We start from the raw sequence: 19,702 nt of genomic DNA, 5'->3' as shown, positions 1-19,702 counted from the left end.
TTAAAATATATTCTTGGATTTGAATTAGTTATATATGGCAAGGAGCATATAGCTGACTCCAGAATGAACTATATTACAGTTTTCTTCCCAAGAAGCTCAAGGCAGTGTGTATACTTCTCTCCTTTCCCGCATCACCTTCTGAATAACCCTGCAAGGTAGCTCAGGCTGAAAAACTGGCCCATAGTCACCCCGTGGGTTTCATGGCTGAGTGGAGATTTGAGACTTGATCTCATTGGTTTGACTGCACGTCTTTGACTAGTAGGCCACATCATCTGTCACCACACACCCTGCTACATACGTACTTATACAATGTCATGCTTGGAAGCAGATATATGTCTGTCAATAACATTAATTGGTAATACATCGCTTAGTCCTGAAGATCCTGAGATTCTGCTCATCTCACCAAGATGTTTTCCACTACTCCTGGCTTAGCACTGTAATACTAAAATAGGGGTGAGTGGATTGCGAAGAGGTACCAGCTACCATGGTGTCCCTGAGCATTTTTTTCTGGACTGTGCCACTTGGACTGATCTTACTGGTTGCTGGTCTGCCATTTTGACTAGCAAGGATCAGAACAGGATTATCATGGGCCTTCTGCAGTGTGTAGACATCAGGTGTGCTGAATCAACCTTCTGAAACCCGAGAGAGGCTCTTTGTGGGAGTGGCAGTAATTGTTCATAGCCTCACACACTATAGGTGGTGGTCCATTAATTTCAGCATCCTAAGAACAGGACTGGACTTCAGGAGATAACTGATCAGAGCCTTTGCTCTTGTAAAATACTGTCTGGCATCTTGTGCCATATGCATCATGTCTCTCAGTACAGCTATAGTTGCTTCTAGAATGTAACAGAACTTCTGCACAACCGTGGACTGATTTCGCACCCTCCGATCCACTCTTTCCTTGTTCTCTTGCTACAGGTCTGTTTACATGATGGAAGTTTGAGTGAGTGGTGTTCTGACACCTTGACACTTTGTTTGTGCAGTAGATTTTGCAGTTTCCCATAACCGAAAGCAAACCCACAGCAGGTGAAAATGTGGAAGAACAGGGATTTGCCCACAAGCTACTGGAATTTATTGCTTGTGTAATCAAACCTGAGGCAAGCCTATTGACTTGGATTAAGAACTGCAATTTAATAGTCCTGTTAACTACAGAATCTTTGGATTTTTTTGTAAATGGGACCTGATGAAATCACAGGCTTGCGTTTTCTTTAGTTATCTAAATACTTTGATGCTTTGCCTGGGGAAGGTTGACTTTGCTTTGACATAAGTAAATTTTCTTGTCTCTATTTATTATGTGCTGAAATGTCTCCTAGGGTAGTTGACATATTGTTTTAAATTGCTACAGAAGAAGATGCTGTACAGAAGAAGAAGAGTTCATCTGAGGTTTTGTTCATTGTAAACAAACTGAAGGCAGAGATGGTGGATCGCTCTTCCCCCTATATAGTTTAACTACCTTGAAATCTCAATTGAGGTTTTAAATGTGCTATAAATTATGTAACATAATCAATATAAGTATGTAGGAGCTGGAGATGCTAAAGACCTCCTGGGTCAGCTTTTTCGCCACTCTTGACGATGCAGAATTGTTACCTACTATAGATTCTTCCAGGACTTGTCCACTTCAATTGCAGTGTATCATGCACTGATGTTTCCCCCCTCCCGGCGGTCTTCAGGCGTCTGTTGTGCAAAGCAATAGATCTTGAAATACCTGAATGCTTCCTGTTGTTAAACACCTTGGTGAGATTCTTTTGGCAAGAACTTAACATTTATGGTCCCTATTACTTAGTGGCTCAACCACTACTACTTGGCAATGGAGCCAACTGTATTTTGGCCTCTGCTCCACAAAGAGTTTTCGTGAGAAGCAAACAAGGGAAATCAGTTTCCTGATCAACAAGTACATCGGAGAAGTTGGAAATGCTGTAATGAGGAACACAGGCTATGATTTCCTTATGGCACTACCCTTAGAAAATGCTATCCTGATACATTTTTGTTCATGTTTCATATTCTCATTTAAAGTGCCATAGGACTTTGGGATACATGGGTGCAATGCTGATGATCTCCACAAATGTATTAAGTCCAAGTAAAGCATGCTTTGGCCTCTCAGGGGTAAGAACCAGAGTCAGCACTGGCGTGTTGTGCTTAATAATGCTCAGTCCTATATATAATTTCTGTTTCCTTTGTTTCTGATTGTAAATGAGACCACCAGACTTTGGAGTCCAGGACTCAACCTTCCATGCCTTTAAGCTAAAATTTAAATTGCTGTTATATCTTGAATTTTCCTCTGTTGGGTAGCTGAAATCGGACAGCAGCAGTTTTATCCTATGCGTACCTCTTCAGAAGTAAACCCCACTGAGTTCAGTATGAATGACTTCCAGGTAAACGTGTATAATACTGCTTTGCAGAGCAATCCTAACCATGTCTGCTCAGAAACAAGTTGAATTCAGTGGGGCTTACTCCCAGATTAGTAAGGTTAGCCTTGCAGCTTTAGTTGTCTTCCTTATCACATTCCACTTTTGTCCAATATACTTTTTAGGAAGTAAGGAGCATTAAGCATGATTCACTTTCAACACTGATATGTCTTCAAATTTGTCCCCTCTATCATGTCTAGTAATCCAGACATTTACCTGCGCGAAGCCTCATTTAATTCAGTGTGACTTATTTCTGAACCACATGATTAGGATTGTGCTGTAGCGCATTGAAGTGCTAAAATGAATTTTTGTTTCTTTGTTGTAGCAGACTAAAACAGCAACTGCCCCTCTAGAATTTGTGTTTTTGCAATGGGACCTTACGTTGAAGGGCAGGTTATAAATGCAGTGAATGACATGGAAAAGGAACAGTGTGAAAGACAAACATGAAGAGAGCCAGTGTGGTGTAGTGGTTAAGAGCGGTAGTCTCATAATCTGGTGAACTGGGTTCGCGTCTCCGCTCCTCCACATGCAGCTGCTGGGTGACCTTGGGCTAGTCACACTTCTTTGAAGTCTCTCAGCCCCACTCACCTCACAGAGTGTTTCTTGTGGGGGAGGAAGGGAAAGGAGAATGTTAGCCACTTTGAGACTCCTTCAGGTAGTGATAAAGCGGGATATCAAATCCAAACTCCTCCTCCGCTGCTGCTGCTGCTGCTGCTGCTGCTGCTGCTGCTGCTGCTTCTTCTTCTTCTTCTTCTTCTTCTTCTTCTTCTTCTTCTTCTTCTTCTTCTTCTTCTTCTTTTTCTTTGTCTGCTAATGCAAATCCCCACTGGGCCACCTTGGGCCAGTAATTCCCTCTAAGCCTTACCTACCTCACAGGATTGTGGGATTAAATGAGGAGGGGGGAAACCATATACACCACCACGAGCCCCTTGGAGAGAAAGGTGGGAAATAAATGCAATAAATAAAAATATATCAGGAAAATGCAGTCAGGATTATTTGGCTCCTGACTTGAAGAAAAAGGTCCCAATTCTTTGCAGAGTTAATATCTAACCCTAACTGGGAGGGGACTGGAGCAGAAAACAAGAACCAAATGTGGCTTCATTGTTCTGTGCTCCCATGCTGTGTTGAGAGGAATCTCCTGTTTAGGTATATATCTCAAGTATTAAGAATTTAGCAGTTTGCAAAATCTGAAAAGATGCTCATATTATTTGTACCAAATTGCTCTTCAGGTGTTACCTTGCAGCTCTTGTATTTTGCTGCCCCCCCCCCCCCGTGGATCTGCCCTGCCCTGGATTATTTTATTCTGAAAACCTTAAGTGAAATGCTTGTAATGCCTTAAACAGTCCTCCCCACCATGAAATGGTTCTTGAGTTTATCCTATCAATTGTATCACTTGTGGTGGTTAGTAGAATATTATGCCAGATTGCCCCACCTTTAAATTTCCAAAGCTATTTTCACTTCACAGCTGGTAATCCATCAAAGTCGTGGGCTTGCTTGCATGGTTGCTCCTCCCACCCTCCGCAAGGCGTTGCAGAACTGGAAGATGAATACAAGAGAAGCATCGCTGCTTATTATGAGGCATTATAAAAAATCCCAAATGCTATGGGTTATCTCACCTGAGGAAAAGTCTATAAAACGGCACTGCTGAATTTTAGCAAAATTAACCAAGCATAACTATCTGGTTCTAGTCTCACAGCTAATAACATTAATTAGAGTCATCATTCTTTGCTGTAGGGCGAGTTCTAAAAATAATTGAACACAGATTGCCTAATCCTACTGTACCTTCTAGTTTGCGTGGGGTGTGTGTTATACGTTATAAAGAATGGTGCAGCTTTTCCACAGTCTCATTGCATGATTATGGGAATGTTCTTAAAGTGCTTAATTAAGCTATGACTTTTGTTCCAGGTCCGATTTACCTGGTGTGTTCTCATAATCATTAACGTGGATTAGCACTCCACCCTTTTTAACTACTAGAGAAGAGCAGAGGAACCTTCCATTTTATTTAGCTAATACAGCGGTACCTTGGGTTACATATGTTTCAGGTTACATACACTTCAGGTTACAGACTCCGCTAACCCAGAAATAGTACCTCAGGTTAAGAACTTTGCTTCAGGATGAGAACAGAAATCGTGCTCCGGCGGTGCGGCAGCAGCAGGAGGCCCCATTAGCTAAAGTGGTGCTTCAGGTTAAGAACAGTTTCAGGTTAAGAACGGACCTCCGGAACAAATTAAGTACTTAACCCAAGGTACCACTGTATAGGTTTCTATCAACCTGCCCTTTATGGCAAACCACTTTCAATCCTATATAGTTATCTCGGTTTTACCCACACGGCAGCCTTTATCGAGGGCAGGTTAGGTTGAGACAATTAATGGAAGGTAACTCTGGTAACTGTGATCCAAACCCCACTTTCTTTGGAGTAAGCCCCACTGAATGCAGTCAGAAGAATTGACATGTACAGGCATCAGTTCTCCAGGATTTCTGTTGGACATTCCCAGCTGTACTTCCTGTTCCTGGGAAGTGAACCTGGGACCTTCTGCATGCTGGACAGAAGCCACACCACCGAGATACAGCCTCTCCCCACAACTGCCACATGTGGAAGTTGGTTTTGTTGTGTGAAGGGTTTTTATTTGTCTCACCTCCTGTTTCTCTCTAGCTTTTCATCGCTATATTGCCTGCTGTCCTGAAGCGAAATATGCTCTTTTGCTTACATTGCAGCCTTATTGTGCGCTAACAAAATAAAAAAATTCCTTCCAGTAGCACCTTAGAGACCAACTAAGTTAGTTATTAGTATGAGCTTTCGTGTGCATGCACACGTCTTCAGATACGCTGAAACAGAAGTCACGCGGTGGATAATCCTACTGGCCAGATGGTGTGGCGCATATAAGGAGAGAGCTCTTGCTGCAGGACAGAGATAATCTGTAGGTTGTCACTTGTGAATCATCCAATGGGAATGCCGACTCCCAGACTGACTTTTAAGCAAACGATAAAGCCTGATAGAATGAATCAATTAAGACATCGAACCATGTTGCCTGGAGATATTGAGGCACCACCTGGAGAGTCCATGACTTTGGAGCAAAAAACCTGATCCATGTGTTCCAACTGCTAGGTGAGGAAGGCCACTGGAAAGCTAAACTGTACGACGGCCATTCTGTGTGATAAGCTCTTTGTGGGTGCCTGTGCATCATGTATTTGGCAGTATTCATCAACCAACCTATCAAAGATGGACGGGTAAGGGCAGTTCAGGTGGTACCTGAGTAATGTAAGGGTCACAACAGTGTGTGCTGCTTTAGCACTTTTCTGGGAAGGTGGAAGATCTGACTTAATTTCCCATGTGCAGGGAATCCTTTTTTTTTTTTTTAACGTGTTGGAGCATTTCATCATGCAGCTGTCCTACTGTATTCTGGAATAGTATAGTTCAGGAAGGACTGTATCATGTGCTATTAGTGCACATTTGAATTGGTACTAGGTGTGGATTCTGTTTTTGAACACTTGGGCTTTCTAAAAGAAGCCTAACTTAGCACTTTAGACAGCATGAAGACACAGTGAGAATGTTTATTTACTGCTTCTCTCTCGATAGAAAATTCTGATGGCTTTGTTTCACTGTGCAGTTTTTTAAAAAAGAGATAGAAAACAAAAATTGGCCATTTGCTTCCATCTTCTGTTGGGCATCACTAAGTGGTGAATAAACTTGTCTGATTTAGCTGCCTAGGTAGTTAATGTACTTTACTCACCCGTTGCTTACTTGGAGAAGAACTTCAATGCACAGTCTAAGAGCTCAGTGGCTGTCAGCACATTTTGCAATGAGAAAATACAAAAGAGACCTTTCTGCAAGGTGACTTCAGTATGGGTTTGCTAGGTATTAAATCAAAGCCCCTCTGCCCTGAATCATATGGGTCAGTGGGCTGCTTTAGTAAAGACTTGCCAATTTCTATAGCCTATTCTCACAAGGCTGTGATGTAGCCAATGCTCCATCTGGCTGCCTCTGGCTTTTCCAGTCTGGTAGATAAAACGCCTTATTTGCATTGCTGTAAAGTGGTGTAACAGAACAATTGGCAGCCCATCTTCCAAATTCTTAGAAGTATTTTTAAACACCACATTCTAGTGACAGCCTTCTCTTGGAACGCATGCGTGGCGCTGCTCAAGATCTTTTGTTTGCTGACTGGTGGAAAGGGGGATTTTAAAATAGAAAAGGAATTTGGTTCAGGTATTGCCTTTCTGATTTAAGATAGGAGGTTCTGTATTCTTGCAAGTGGAAACATTACAGTGCAGGAATGGGGAACCTCAGGCTTCAAGGGCAAAGGTGGCCCTCCAGGCCTCACTATGTGGCCCTTGGGACTTTTCCAAGGCCATACCCCCTTTTTCTGGCCCACAACGCTCACTGGTCATGTTCTGCCAAGTTCCTTGAACTGTGATAATGCCTCTTTCTTGCCTGAGTGGATAATATAATGTGTGCGTATGGAAGTAAGAGAGAGAAACTCTGATTTTTGTCTTGCTGGAATGTACCCTGTTGTGCAGAGGTGTCACATCTGTTGTTCTTACCCACTTTTTGCCCCTGGCCCTGCCTATCCCTGGCATGCGGCCCCCAGAAGATTGCGCACCCACTAACATGGTCCTCAGGCTGGAAAATAGTCGCTAACCTTGCCATGTATCGTGCTAAGAAAGACATTGCTTAGTTCTTGGATGACTTTGTGGGTCAACTGTATATTTTTTTCAGGCCCTTTAACATTTTTACATGGGCATACGTCTTTTTTGCCTTTCACATGTCAATACATTGCTGTTTCTAATTAAAATGCAGTTTGTTTATTTACATCATGCATAATCCGCTCTTCATTTTTGACACAATCCCAGAGCGGGGAGCAACATTAGAATGCAATAAAACAACAGATGCAGCTGAAAGAAAAAAGCAGACAGTACAGTAGCGCACAGATGCCTCAATCTAGCAAAGGGGCATCGCTTCATGATGACAAGCAGGTCTTTGCAAAAGCACAGCAGTTGCACCTGCCAAAGAGGCAGGATTGGGCCTCAGCTTCTTGCCCTGTCTACACCCTGGTGGCAAATGTGTGTTCACCGCTATGTAGTGTCATGGGTGAAGCAGGTTGTATTCCGAGAGACTCTCTTTTCATCTCTGCATCAGGGATGGTGGCCTTCCAGATCTTCTTGGGTTCCCATCATTCCTGATCATTGGCCATGCTGGCTAGGGGTGATGGAGGAGGTGAGAGTCCAGCAGCATCTGGAGAGCCACTGGTCCCCCAGCTCTTCTTTTACGAGCTAAACGTTTTACTACTGTGTTTTAATGTAACCTGCCTTGGGACCTTAGGGGCCGGTGAATAAAAACAATGAAACCGAAACATGGTTAATTTCAATGGGACCTGAACAGACACAAGCACATTCTGCAGATCTGGTTGGCAGATCAAATTATTATTTTGAATGTTCCTACCAGCTCCGTTCCATACCAGAAGCTCCCATTGTCCTTTCCGTCGCTTTGTGGAGAGTGCTAAAGGCTAGTGTGTTCAGAAAATGGAGAGGAGGTTTTTTTACACAAACAAAGGAGCTGCACTTGATACAGAGCTGTAATTTTGTCTGAATAATTAAGGCCCTGTGAAGCTGAGCGTTTAAAGTTATCCAAGCAGAGGAAACCCCCTTGGAAACAGTGTGTTTAAGAACCTTTTAGTGTAATAAGCTGATTGTCAGGATCCATCCTTTGGGCTCTGGGGACCTGACACCTGATCCAGCCGTCTCCAGTCATTGCCCGACTCTTGGGAGGGTGAATGACAAGCAGCTATGAGATTGTTTTACAGGCTTGGAGTTCAGGGAGTAATATATACACCGGCAGGACTCTCTGGCTCTTTGTGAAGCTGAACTACTAGGGCTAGATTTCAGACAGGAGGGACTTGTTGTCTTGCAAGTAACCCCTCCGTTTCTTATCGGGAGTCCATCGGAAAGCAGGGACAGCTGTCCTGAATTTTGATTGCCTCAGTGACCATATCAGGGACTTGTTTATGAGGTCAGTAAAATGCATCCAAGCCAAACATGACAGTTAAATCAAAGCTTAAGACCCCTGCCGGGAGTGACAACATGGCCTAGAAATGCTGACCTTTGCCATGGCGCACTGAGTCCAGGAAGCCTTTGGAGCAGGTACTTAAGAAGTACTGTGTCTCAATTAGATGGGCCTGAAGCATGGCCACCCTCCATCCCCAAAAGCTGAGGCAGGTGCGTAAAAGCCGTACTGAAGCATGACAAAACTGCAGAAGTAGAATTGGGACTCTAGCCTGGGTTGGTGGCATAGATATTCCTCAGCTATTCCTTCTGGAGTTAAGCTACCCAGCCGCATGCTTCATTCATTGCCTGCCTGACCTGCACTTGTGGCCTATAAATCTTTAGAGAGAAATTACTTCTAGAAGCAAGCGATTGCTCAACCCAGCTTTCTACACCAGTTATATATCAACAGTACTATTTTTTTTTTCATCGCTTGGGGGCCGCTCACCTCTACACAGTTCCATCTTAATTTCAGACATTGTGATACGTTGATATATCACGATGTTTAGCTGGTGGTATTGAGGGCGCTGCTACCCACTCCTGCTCCCTTGGGCATAACAGTTATTTTAATATTCTCTCATGTAACTTTCTGGCTTGTATATGATGCTTGCCGTGCAGTGGCTGGTGCTTGGCAGCCATCAAGTGTGTGTGTGTGTGTGTGAGAGAGAGAGAGAGAGAAAGAGCCCTCACTACTGTGGTGTGGTGATATTGTGTTGAAACTTTTAACACCATTGCTGGGTACTCCTTACAAAAGCTGGTGGTATGTCGGCATGGAAGCTTTTCACCGAATGGTGGTATTTGTTTGCTTATTTCATAACATTTATGTACCACTTGATTGTAGTAAATAACATCAAAGTGGCTTACAGATGTTCCAGATGCCAACCTCATCTTGCCCATAATGACCATGGCATGGAGTAGCCAACATACCAAGGCTGTTGCCATGAGAGACAGGTCTAGCGCAGGCCTCAGATAAGAAGAGTTTTCGGTGTGTGTGCGAAGGAAGCTGTTACAGAGGCTTAAATGTTAAGGAGCTTGCATTGTTTCATACCAACAAAGCTCTCTCTGTGTGTATCTATTTGGCTGCTTCTGCTCTTGCTTTTGGGTGGCGTCTGTAGTACAACAAAGGACAGGTGTCAATGCAGCAACTGGGGGAGATCTGGAGAGTTGGGAGTGCCATGAAATAATGCTCAGAACGAGAACGCCTGAGGAGCAGCTAGCCAGGAGGTCAGGATGACCTTACTTGGGAACCCTATAAGGCCACAACCTTCTGGGATTTGTTTTAGTCATAATACCAAATGTAGCACCTATTTCCTCAAACCCAGTGAATGGGAAACGAAAACAGCTACTTGAAGTCTCCTTAACATAAAGATTACGTCCAGAGAATGAAAGATTGATAGCCACAGGCTCAGATTTCCTGTCAGGAGGACAGAGTGACTTGACATACTCAGGAGGGCATTTATTTCAGGGTTCATGTATTATTGATCCAGCTGGTGATGGGACATGAGATGATGGAGGAAAAGATGCTCATACTAAAACTTGGTCCACTCTTCTCCTGGTGTGGGGTACATGTGAAAATATGATGCTATCACAGTTGTAAACAGTGAATTGGTGTAGCAGGAGTAGACTCAGGCAAGTATGTCATAAGTGTCAGGATATATTCATGCCCAGTTCAGATTGCAACAGGCAGGTGTGTCGAAATACGTTATGAGGAAAAAACAGTTAATGACAGTATATGCCAAATGAAAATAATTGCGTACTCTTCCAATCTTTGCTTTAAATCAAGGTTCTCATTTAGAAATTCATGTTGTTATCATTAATTTATCTATCACTTACATGCCAGAATGACTTGCAAGCAGTTTCCAACTATGAAATCAATTATAAAATACATACATAATTAAAATACACAACAAAACAACAATCATGTCCTTCCTGAACAGGCATATGTAGTAACCGGTTGCTATAACAATGGAAACATATCAGTTAGCAACTAAATAAAGCCTTTACAGGGAATCCACCGGTGAGCATGATCCAAACTCTTGGTCATTCAGTTCATGTGCAACTGCTGAATTACATCTCCTTACAGACGATGGACTTTATGTTTGTTTGTTTAGTGCTCTCTGCTCACCTGCAAGGAAACTAAGGCTGCACAATTCCTTTCAAGCTAAATAACAACACCAAGGATAAGGGCGGGAAATGCCCCCTGGCACCATAAGGGCATCAGGTTATTTCTGCTCCTGACAGAAGACTTCAATGTGATATTTATTGTGATAAACTTTTGCAAGTCTCTTTGAGAAATACAGTGGTAGCTACCCCAGTGTCACCCAGATATGTTGAACTCCAACTTCCATCAGCCCCAGCCAGCATGGCCAATGGGCAGGGATGATGGGAGTTGCAGTCTAGCTGGAAGACATGAGCAGGATTTAAGTATTCTAAATAAGTAAGTAAGTAAAATATAGTCGTCTGCTTCCTGTTCTGTTTTTGATCTTCTACTCCCAGTCTTACAGATATCTATTCTGATCTAGTTTCTATGGGGGTGGGGCGGGACTTTTTAAGTGCTTGCATATCTTGGGGTCTTGGAAGCAGAGTAAATAATTTTCCTTGGGCCACATCTGTGCTAAAACAGAGGGTTTTGATGTCCTGCGATATGGAATAGATATGGCCTCTGGTGGTGGCTGGAGCTGATGAACCTGAGCAGTGCTGAGTGACGGCTCCTGCAGCCTTTCAAAGTTCCTCTGTATTAATAAGAGAAATTGTCATGGCTTCCTTTTGTAAAGCAACTCAAAAGGGTATCATTGGAACGTTCACTCTCCACCTTTACAGCTGGCATTGTGTGTTAAGGTTCTCTGTTACTAAGTCTGATTAAAACTCTCCCGATTACAAAGGACGCTTGTAATGAGCATTGGCAGCACAACACTGGGAAGCTTGGATCTAGTCAGGACCAAATAATTAATCCCTGTTTAATGCTGTGCTAGATATCTTGCAGGCTGAGCAGTATCTTCCTTAGAAATAGGCATCTGATATGAGTGTACAAATCTACAGAACATACTAGAGAAGTAAGCTCCTAAGGTCACAGTTCTGGGCATTACATTTGACATTTGCCTGTAGGGCAAATATTTTAAATTGTTGCATGTAGGTTTAGGGTTTGGGGATGGGTTTTTTTTTTTGGGGGGGGGGGGTTCTCCCAGAAGGAAAATCATTCCATGTTACTATCATGTTGTAGGGTCCTGTGAAAAGATAAAGTCTGTCTCCTGAAAACAAAGAGAGGAACTGCATCCTTAAAAGCAGAGGGATGAGGAATTTCTTGAAAGGTGATGCTCCCAGCCTTTGCAGGAAAATGTTTTGCTTGGGTGAGGCAGCACTCCTCTTAAAACTCACCCCCACCAGCAATATATTCACACACACAATGATTTCCCTAGGGCCATTGAATGGCTAATTCTACTCAAGCACACTAGCAGTTGCGGCTTGCGTATGTACTAAATACAAAAGATGGAGCAGGGAAAGGATGAGGGAAACCAAGGACTCGCCAGCTGCACAGTGCTGGCTACAACAGTATGGGCTGTTGAGCTTGGGTTTTTTTTTGGGGGGGGGGTGGAAAGAAGCAGGTTCACTCTTGGTCTGTGCAGGTGTAAGAGACCAGTGTCTTAGGAAAGTGGAGACTTACTACAGGCTTCTGTGAAGCACAACTTCTCCAGCTCTATTTCCAGCAAACTGGGTCCAAGAGCATTGTACCTGAGGAATAAGGAAAACCATGTCAGCTGTAGAGGCCAGTGGTGCTTCAACTCTCAGCCAATGTGTCTTGAGTCACACCCAAAGTGGAGAGGTGTATAGGAAGCTGCCTTGCACAAGTCAGACACTTGGTCTACACCAGGGTCTCCCAAACTTGGGTCTCCAGCGGTTTTTGGACTACAACTCCCATCATCCCTAGCTAGCAGGACCAGTGGTCACGGATGATGGGAATTGTAGTCCAAAAACAGCTGGAGACCCAAGTTTGGGAAACCCTGATCTACACAGACAATAGCTCTCCAGGCTTTCAGGCAGGCAGGGGTCTTTCCACAGTCCTCCTTGGAGATGCTGAGACCTTTTACATGCCAGGCATGTGCTCTTCCACTGAGCTATGGCCCTTCTCAAACAGCGTTGGAGCGAGTTAATTGTGGGCTGTGGCTGAGAGAGAGAGCCAGAAGAAGCTGTGTATGATAAAGTAAACCAGTGTGTGTTCACTTATGCACACAGCCAGAAGGGGGAAGTCCAGCTGTTAGGAGCAAGCAGCGACAATGCCTTTTAAGGTATTGTCACACACAGGCTTACGTAGGCTTTCCTTTGCATCAGGCTGTATGAGTAATGAAAAATCTGCACTGGTAAAAGTGTATATTGGATGACTTTGCTGCTTTGTGTGGTGAAATGCTTGTTTTGGGTTGCACTGCATGGCCAGTAAGATCAGCAAGGGTACATAGAAGGAGATCATCATGTAGGGATTTAGCATGAGCTAGCAAGGGTAGCCAATGTGGTGCCCTCAAAATGTTAGGAGACAACCCCTATATTCCCTGCCCAATAGCCATGCTGGCTGGGGCTGATGGGATTTGAAGTTCAGCATCATTTGGAGGGCACCATGTTGGCTTTCTCTGAGTTAGTTTCATAGGTTAAAATGAATACTAGCGTATTGCATTAGTATTTAGGAGGCAATTGAGAGCCACCTTTAGATCCTGGTGCAATAGATTCCTCAGGAGGTGCCTCATCCAAAGGCACTCCTCTGCAATCTGTACCATTTGTAGCCCCAGGTTGATTCTAAGATCAGCACTGCAGATCAGTGCTGTGCGTTTATCTATCTTGTATTGGCTAAACATCACACAAGTTAATCTGTACCAAGGGTTTGCAGCCTTCTTTCCCAGCTGCTGCCATAACTGGAAGATTCAGCCAGGACAGGCTGTGACTGGCGAGATCAGAGTGAACAAGTACCATCAGTGAGACATCATTTCCCAAGACTTGCCTGGGCAGAGCCTGCAAGCTGCCATTACTTTGGTTTTGTCTGGATTTTGCGTCAGTTGCCGATACATCCAGGTACCATATAATCATGGAAGACTGCAAGATCAGTGTCAACTTCTCCAAAGTGGTCCCACAAAAAGTTGCCTATGTTGTATTTGACTCCTGAAAAATCTAATTAAGAGGTAGGGAACCTTTTTGGCTTCAAGGGTCAGATAGCCACAGCCAATGTAGAATTGAACCCTGCCCTCCTGTCCATCAGCTGGTTTGGAGAAAATGGCCTTGCAGGCCAGACTGGACTCCAGTGGGCCAGAGGTTCCCCAGCTCTAATCTAATAGGATCAACAGGTTTCAGTTCCACCAGGCTGATCTTGAAGCATAGATGGTGAATCATGGTAAGAAATGCAGTAGCCTAGTGCAGAAAGACACCATGCTTTTCAAATCACGACAACTTCAAGAAAGCACATGCTAATGAGATTCCCTCTTAACCAGGGTTTGCCAACCTGATTCAGATGCTGATTATGATGCAAATGTGGTGGGCTTTAGCCCAATTTGGTGCAGATGTAGCACTAAACCACAGTTAAGTTTGATTAGGGAAGGGAATGGAGGGGCAATGCATGCTGGAGAGGAGTAGAGGGAGGGTGCATTCCTGAAGCCAGCTGCTGATTTGTACGCCATGGTTAGCAGAGAACCAGCATTATGGGTCCAGTACACAAGTTGCGGTAAACCAAAGTATAACTTACTGGCACAATGTTGGTGCCTAAAGAGGTTCTCACGCCCACTGTGCTTCCTCCTTTTTTAACTGTGCAAAACTGCAGCTAAGTCAAACTGGGGTTCCTGCTTAAGGTCTCTTCTCCTTAAGTAAAGGTAAAGGGACCCCTGACCATTAGGTCCAGTTGTGGCCGACTCTGGGGTTGCGGCGCTAATCTCGCTTTATTGGCCGAGGGAGCCGGTGTACAGCTTCCGGATCATGTGGCCAGCATGACTAAGCAGCTTCAGGCGAACCAGAGCAGCACACGGAAACGCCGTTTACCTTCCCGCTGGAGTGGTACCTATTTATCTACTTGCACTTTGACATGCTTTCGAACTGCTAGGTTGGCAGGAGCAGGGACTGAGCAACGGGAGCTCACCCTGTCACGGGGATTCGAACCGCCAACCTTCTGATCAGCAAGTCCTAGGCTCTGTAGTTTAACCCACAGCGCCACCTGCATCCCTCACCTCTTCTCCTTAGTCATGACCAAATCTTGTGGTTAAGGAGGAGAGACCTGTGCAACCCTTGGCTTGGAGGACACACAACTCAGACCTTGGCTTAGTAGCTACGCAACTCTGAGCTAAAAATTCTGGGAAGGAGTGAAGTGAGCATGCTTGCATATTTGGGAGCCTCCATGCTAAGTAGTAGTTTGGCTTAGCATTATGTGAAAATTTGGCCTCTGCCAGGTCAGAGAATCAGATGTTTTCCAGGGCTGCCTTGTTTATTCAATTATTTCAATTGTTCTAATTACACAGTGAAGCTAATGAGCCTTTAATTCCTACTTAGCTAGTTTATCTTTTACTATCACTTGTTCTCACAGGGAAATGCATGGCCTGTAAAATGCAATTCTTGCCAGCCAGCTCACCTAGAGCTGTTGTATCCATGTTTGGTGAGCAGGATGAAAGGGTTTGGCAGATGACATCATCTTCAACCAAAGTAACTCAAATCCTTTCTGCCGTCCATAAAGGTGACATTATCTGTTGTTGTCGGCAACACACAACCCAACAGGTTTTTCATTTGGCAAGCATCTGTGGCCTCGCCGAGAACTTTGCTGGCTTCTCTTCTCTCGGGTTCATAGCATATTATCCTTCAAGGGTCGACATAGGACAGGCAGAGGGCGAATGCCAGAGCAGCTCCAGTTCCGATTCCTATAAATGTCTGGCTGGCTGTTTGCTTGGCAGCTCACTGGTGGGGGGGGGGTGTCACATGTTTCTGGTTGGGGCACCTAAAGCAAAACATCGTCATTGCAAGAGCAAGAACAGTGCTGCTTCTGCCCATCATCACCCCTAATCCCAGCAGGCTTCTTTGCCTCTGCCCTGTGTATACATCAGGATGCACTGTATATTTAATAAACTGTCACCTGAGCCCACCCTGCCTTTGCAAGCCAAACTATCTGCTAAATTTGGGATATTATGTTCGCCCAAGCCAAGTATCAAGTTCTTTCGATCACATGCGCTCCCTCCCAGCCGGTATTTAACTCTGAAACTTCTGTGAGAGTTAATACTTCACCACACAGTCGATCAGAGCAACTGAAATCTTTCTTCTTTTTGAAAAAAAAGCTGTACTAGTTCTTTCTCCTTTTTCTTTTTCCTTTACCTTGTTTTGAAGAGTGGAATAAAGTTTGGGTTTCCCTTTTCAGATCCTGATCAATATGTTTCTGATTCTTTTAGCCACAACAGAATTAAAGGATTTTTTTGCCAAGGCCCGGAACGGTTCGGTCCGCCTCATCAAAATCGTCATTGAGGATGGTAAGTTTTACATTGATTTTGTGTTGTTGTCTTTTGGTGTCAGCTTCTTCAGTTGTGTACCAGTGGTAGAAAAGCAGGATACAAAATTAACAAATAAATATTTCTTCACTTCATTAATCTGGCTGCCACCAGTCAACTTGGGCAGGGTGGGTGGCTGGCCTAGAGCTGCCCAGAGGAAGATTCTAGTGGAAGCTTCTGGAATTCATTACCTCAAGAATCCACACAACTTTAATTTTAAAAGGTTTTATCCTTATTTGGGGGTTTTTTGGTTGCCAGTGAAGCTTCCTTTGGGACATACTGTGAACCCCTTCATATTTTGAACAACTTTTCGCATGAGGGTGCTTGCTGATATTTTTGTGAAGCAACAGACCGGAGTCCCATTAGATGGAATAAGATACTTGCTGTCTGGCCAAAGTGAGGTGGCCGTGTAGACTGTTCTGTTCACGGGGCCATTTTCTGGGTGCTTTCAAAATCTGTCTCCTGTGCAATGTAAATAAAAGGTTGTAGTCAATGTTAGCCATTGGAGTGTCTGATATGGTGGCAGTTGAAAACTTGTCTAACAAAAGAAGCACGGGATAGAATCTAATGGGTGCCCTTGTGGTAGTGAAAAGGATTTTGATCCACTTATAGAAGAGGACAGGAAGCAATTTGTACTGATCCCTCTTCCCCTGCTCCTATTGTTCCTGAAAGCCAACTCAAGAAAGTTGAGGGACCCTCCAGAACAGGGTGGGAGAAGTCTGGGAGTTGGTGGGCTGCAAAGGGAAAGGAAGATTGGCAAAAATTGTTTCCCCTGTTCTTCCATTAGGTGACTCCTCCAATAGATTCCAGCCTAATTCTCTAGTAATGACTACAGGTGCTGCTGTTTTGCATGGCTGCTATGGAACAATTCTCAGCCAGTAGATAACTGAACCACTTACAGATTAATCCCCATCTAGTGTGTAGGCTTCTCCTGTGAAACTCCTTCTTTCTTTAACCCATGGTTGGGGAACCTCTGATCCTACAGATGATGCTCGACTACATCAACCGTCATCCCTGATAGGCTGCATCCACATGGTAGTTTATTCTGTTCCCTCAGTGTTTCCCTAACTGGTAAATTCCACATTGTATTAGACACAGATATGAAATAGAAGTCACTTCTGGAAATCTAAGGGAATGTAGGGGAAGTTCAGCACTCTTTCCCATGTTAATTGCTTTCAGAAAAAAATCTGTTTGCATTAACTCAGAACACTGCAGGAGTGAAGTGATGAAATTTGGGGCAGTATACCAGCATACGGTTCCTTCCTGCTCTTTTCATGAGGGAATAGAAGCATGCCTGAGTGGAAAGGATGGGTAAATAGTAATGTCCAGTCATTCTTGTTGTGTCACCCCACGCTCACTGGTGCGAATGAAATTTAGCACGACAGGCCAGTATATTGGCCAAAAGCTATAATTCTATAATGCAACAGGTACTGCAGTATGAAAGGAACCTTAGAAAATGAGACAGAAGCACTAGCATTATAATCAGATAGACCGGGGTCAGCAAACTTTTTCAGCAGGGGGCCGGTCCACTGTCCCTCAAACCTTGTGGGGGGCCGGACTATATTTTGGAAAAAAAATAAATGAACAAATTCCTATGCCCCAGAGATGTATTTTAAATAAAAGCACACATTCTACTCCTGTAAAAACACCAGTCAGGCTCCACAAATAACCCAGAGATGCATTTTAAATAAAAGGACACATTCTACTCATGTAAAAACATGCTGATTCCTGGACCATCTGCGGGCTGGATTTAGAAGGCGATTGGGCCGGATCTGGCCCCCGGGCCTTAGTTTGCCTACCCATGAGATAGACCAATATAATATTCCCCACATGCATGCACCAATAATTGGCTATGCTAGTGGAGGCTGATGGGAGTTTGAGTCCAACAACGGTTGGAGGGCCTAAAGGTCAGGGCTGCTGAAGTCTTACGAAACTCCACATCCTTTGTGCTGTCTCTCTTGGAAAGATAGCTCAGAATCAGTCTCCAAATATTTCCCTTTTAGAAGCTAGTTTTTGGATTGGCTTACTAAAATGCAAGCATGTCAAGGACAAGGCTACACTAAAGTCTTTCTCCGTGACTTACTAGTGTACTGTATGGAGGTAATATTTTGACTGAAGAAGCATTAATTTATATGAACTTGCAGCTTCAAATGGGATGGTCCACATACAAGTTTTATCCCTCATTGAGAAATGGTTTTTGTTTTTCCCAGCAAGTGATGTGTGCACCTTCTTGCTTACTCAATATCAGTTACATTCCAATGGGAAGGCATTCTCTTCTCTGCTCTCACTGTTTTCTACTCCTCTTTTTCCTGCCGCTGCCCACCAGCTGTTTCTTCCAATTTAGTTTTATTATCTCCATGACTCTCACGTGCTGGTGACTCTCATCAGCTGATGAGAATCGGGATGGTGAGATTAGTGCATGAATATGGACTGGTCAGGGGTTTTCCAGGCAAGAAGCTTAGTTATGTCTAAGGTAAAAGGTAAAGGACCCCTGGATGGTTAAGTCCAGTCAAAGGCAACTATGGGGTTGTGGCGCTCATCTCGCTTTCAGGCCGAGGGAACCGGCGTTTGTCCACAGACAGCTTTCTGGGTCATGTGGCCAGCATGACTAAACTGCTTCTGGTGCAACAGAACTTCGTGACAGAAACCAGAGCGCACGGAAACACTGTTTACCTTCCCACCACAGCAGTACCTATTTATCTACTCACACTGGCATGCTTTCAAACTGCTAGGTTGGTAGAAGCTGGGACAGAGCAATGGGAGCTCACTCCATCACAGGGATTCGAACCACCAACCTTCTGATCGGCAAGCCCAAGAGGCTCAATGGTTTAGACCACAGTGCCACCCGCATCCCTAGTTGTGTCTACAGCTAAATAAATACCCATGATCCAAATATCTGAATTGTTAGATGGCTCCCATGAAAATATGTACCACTAATGTAGCCAACTAATTGACTTTGGTAGTCTCCAAATCTACTTGAGCTTATCCAGCAGTTCAGGAAAGATGGAGATCTTGTGGTTAGTCAAAAGTTAATAGCATTTCATTGCTGCTCCCACTTGAGTCACTGGCCTTGGGAAGGTAATCTGAAGTCTGCTTCTGCTTCTAGAATTTTCCAGAAGAGGACTCTGGAACTTGTGGTTGATTACTTTGTGTGGAAAAACTCTGCGATGCTTCAATTTCATGATCTTTAGAAAGATTATGCCTCCTAAGCAGCTTACTAGGATGATCCTTGCATGTGTGTATATCTATATGTCTATGTATCTGTCTGTCTATTTATCCAACAAACATTATTCTGTATATGAGAAACATGCCCTCTCTTTCCTCCCAGCATAGGTGATTCAGTGTTAGGCTTTTTAGAACTAGTAAATACTCATGGATGGATGCGGCATAAGAATCCGCACACTTAGTCATGGCTGACGAGGTATATTTATATATGTGACGCGTTGCTGTAAAACTTGAGGGAGGCCTGCATAAAAGGAATTTTCCTCTTGAGTCTTTCCGTCTTCTATATTTGGTAAAGAGCAATTGCCAGGGGCACCAAGGATGTCTCCATGGGAGAGAGGAGAATAAAATTTAGATCATTAACTTTGTTTCAGAGATTCTGTACTCTGTAGTAGTGAGGAAAGAGGAAGAAGGTTTTTTTAAAGCAAACTTTTTTTCTGCCTGGGAAGGGGAAGGGGTTGGATTTTTTTACAGAGAATCTTCCTGGGGACCTCATACAGGTGGTAGGCAGCGCCAGATGCAAAAGCAGGGAGAACAGCAGGTGCG

The 19,702-nt window shown here is 44.0% G+C and overlaps 1 protein-coding gene and 1 long non-coding RNA gene across 5 annotated transcripts in view; one reads left to right on the top strand and one right to left on the bottom strand.

Annotated features, from left to right (window-relative positions):
- Positions 1-19,702, top strand: part of TWF2 (twinfilin actin binding protein 2) — a 62,172-nt gene that overhangs the window by 2,371 nt on the left and 40,099 nt on the right. For 3 of the 4 annotated variants that reach the window (XM_083603510.1, XM_083603509.1, XM_083603507.1), the window contains exon 2: positions 15,839-15,916. The exons of the other annotated variant lie outside the window; for it this stretch is intronic. In XM_083603510.1, coding sequence (XP_083459636.1) covers positions 15,839-15,916 — 78 coding nt within the window. The remainder of the gene's footprint in view (positions 1-15,838; positions 15,917-19,702) is intronic. 4 annotated transcript variants of the gene reach the window in all.
- On the bottom strand, positions 10,239-14,149 carry LOC310755837. The gene is made up of 2 exons (XR_014544573.1): positions 12,103-14,149; positions 10,239-10,566 (listed from the first exon to the last, which is right to left on the bottom strand). It is a non-coding gene; the product is annotated as an uncharacterized lncRNA (long non-coding RNA).

This window comes from Podarcis filfolensis (assembly GCF_964270895.1).
Source record: "Podarcis filfolensis genome assembly, chromosome: 2".
In the NCBI taxonomy this organism is placed as follows: domain Eukaryota; kingdom Metazoa; phylum Chordata; class Lepidosauria; order Squamata; family Lacertidae; genus Podarcis; species Podarcis filfolensis.
This window is presented reverse-complemented; position numbering and strand designations above follow the sequence as displayed.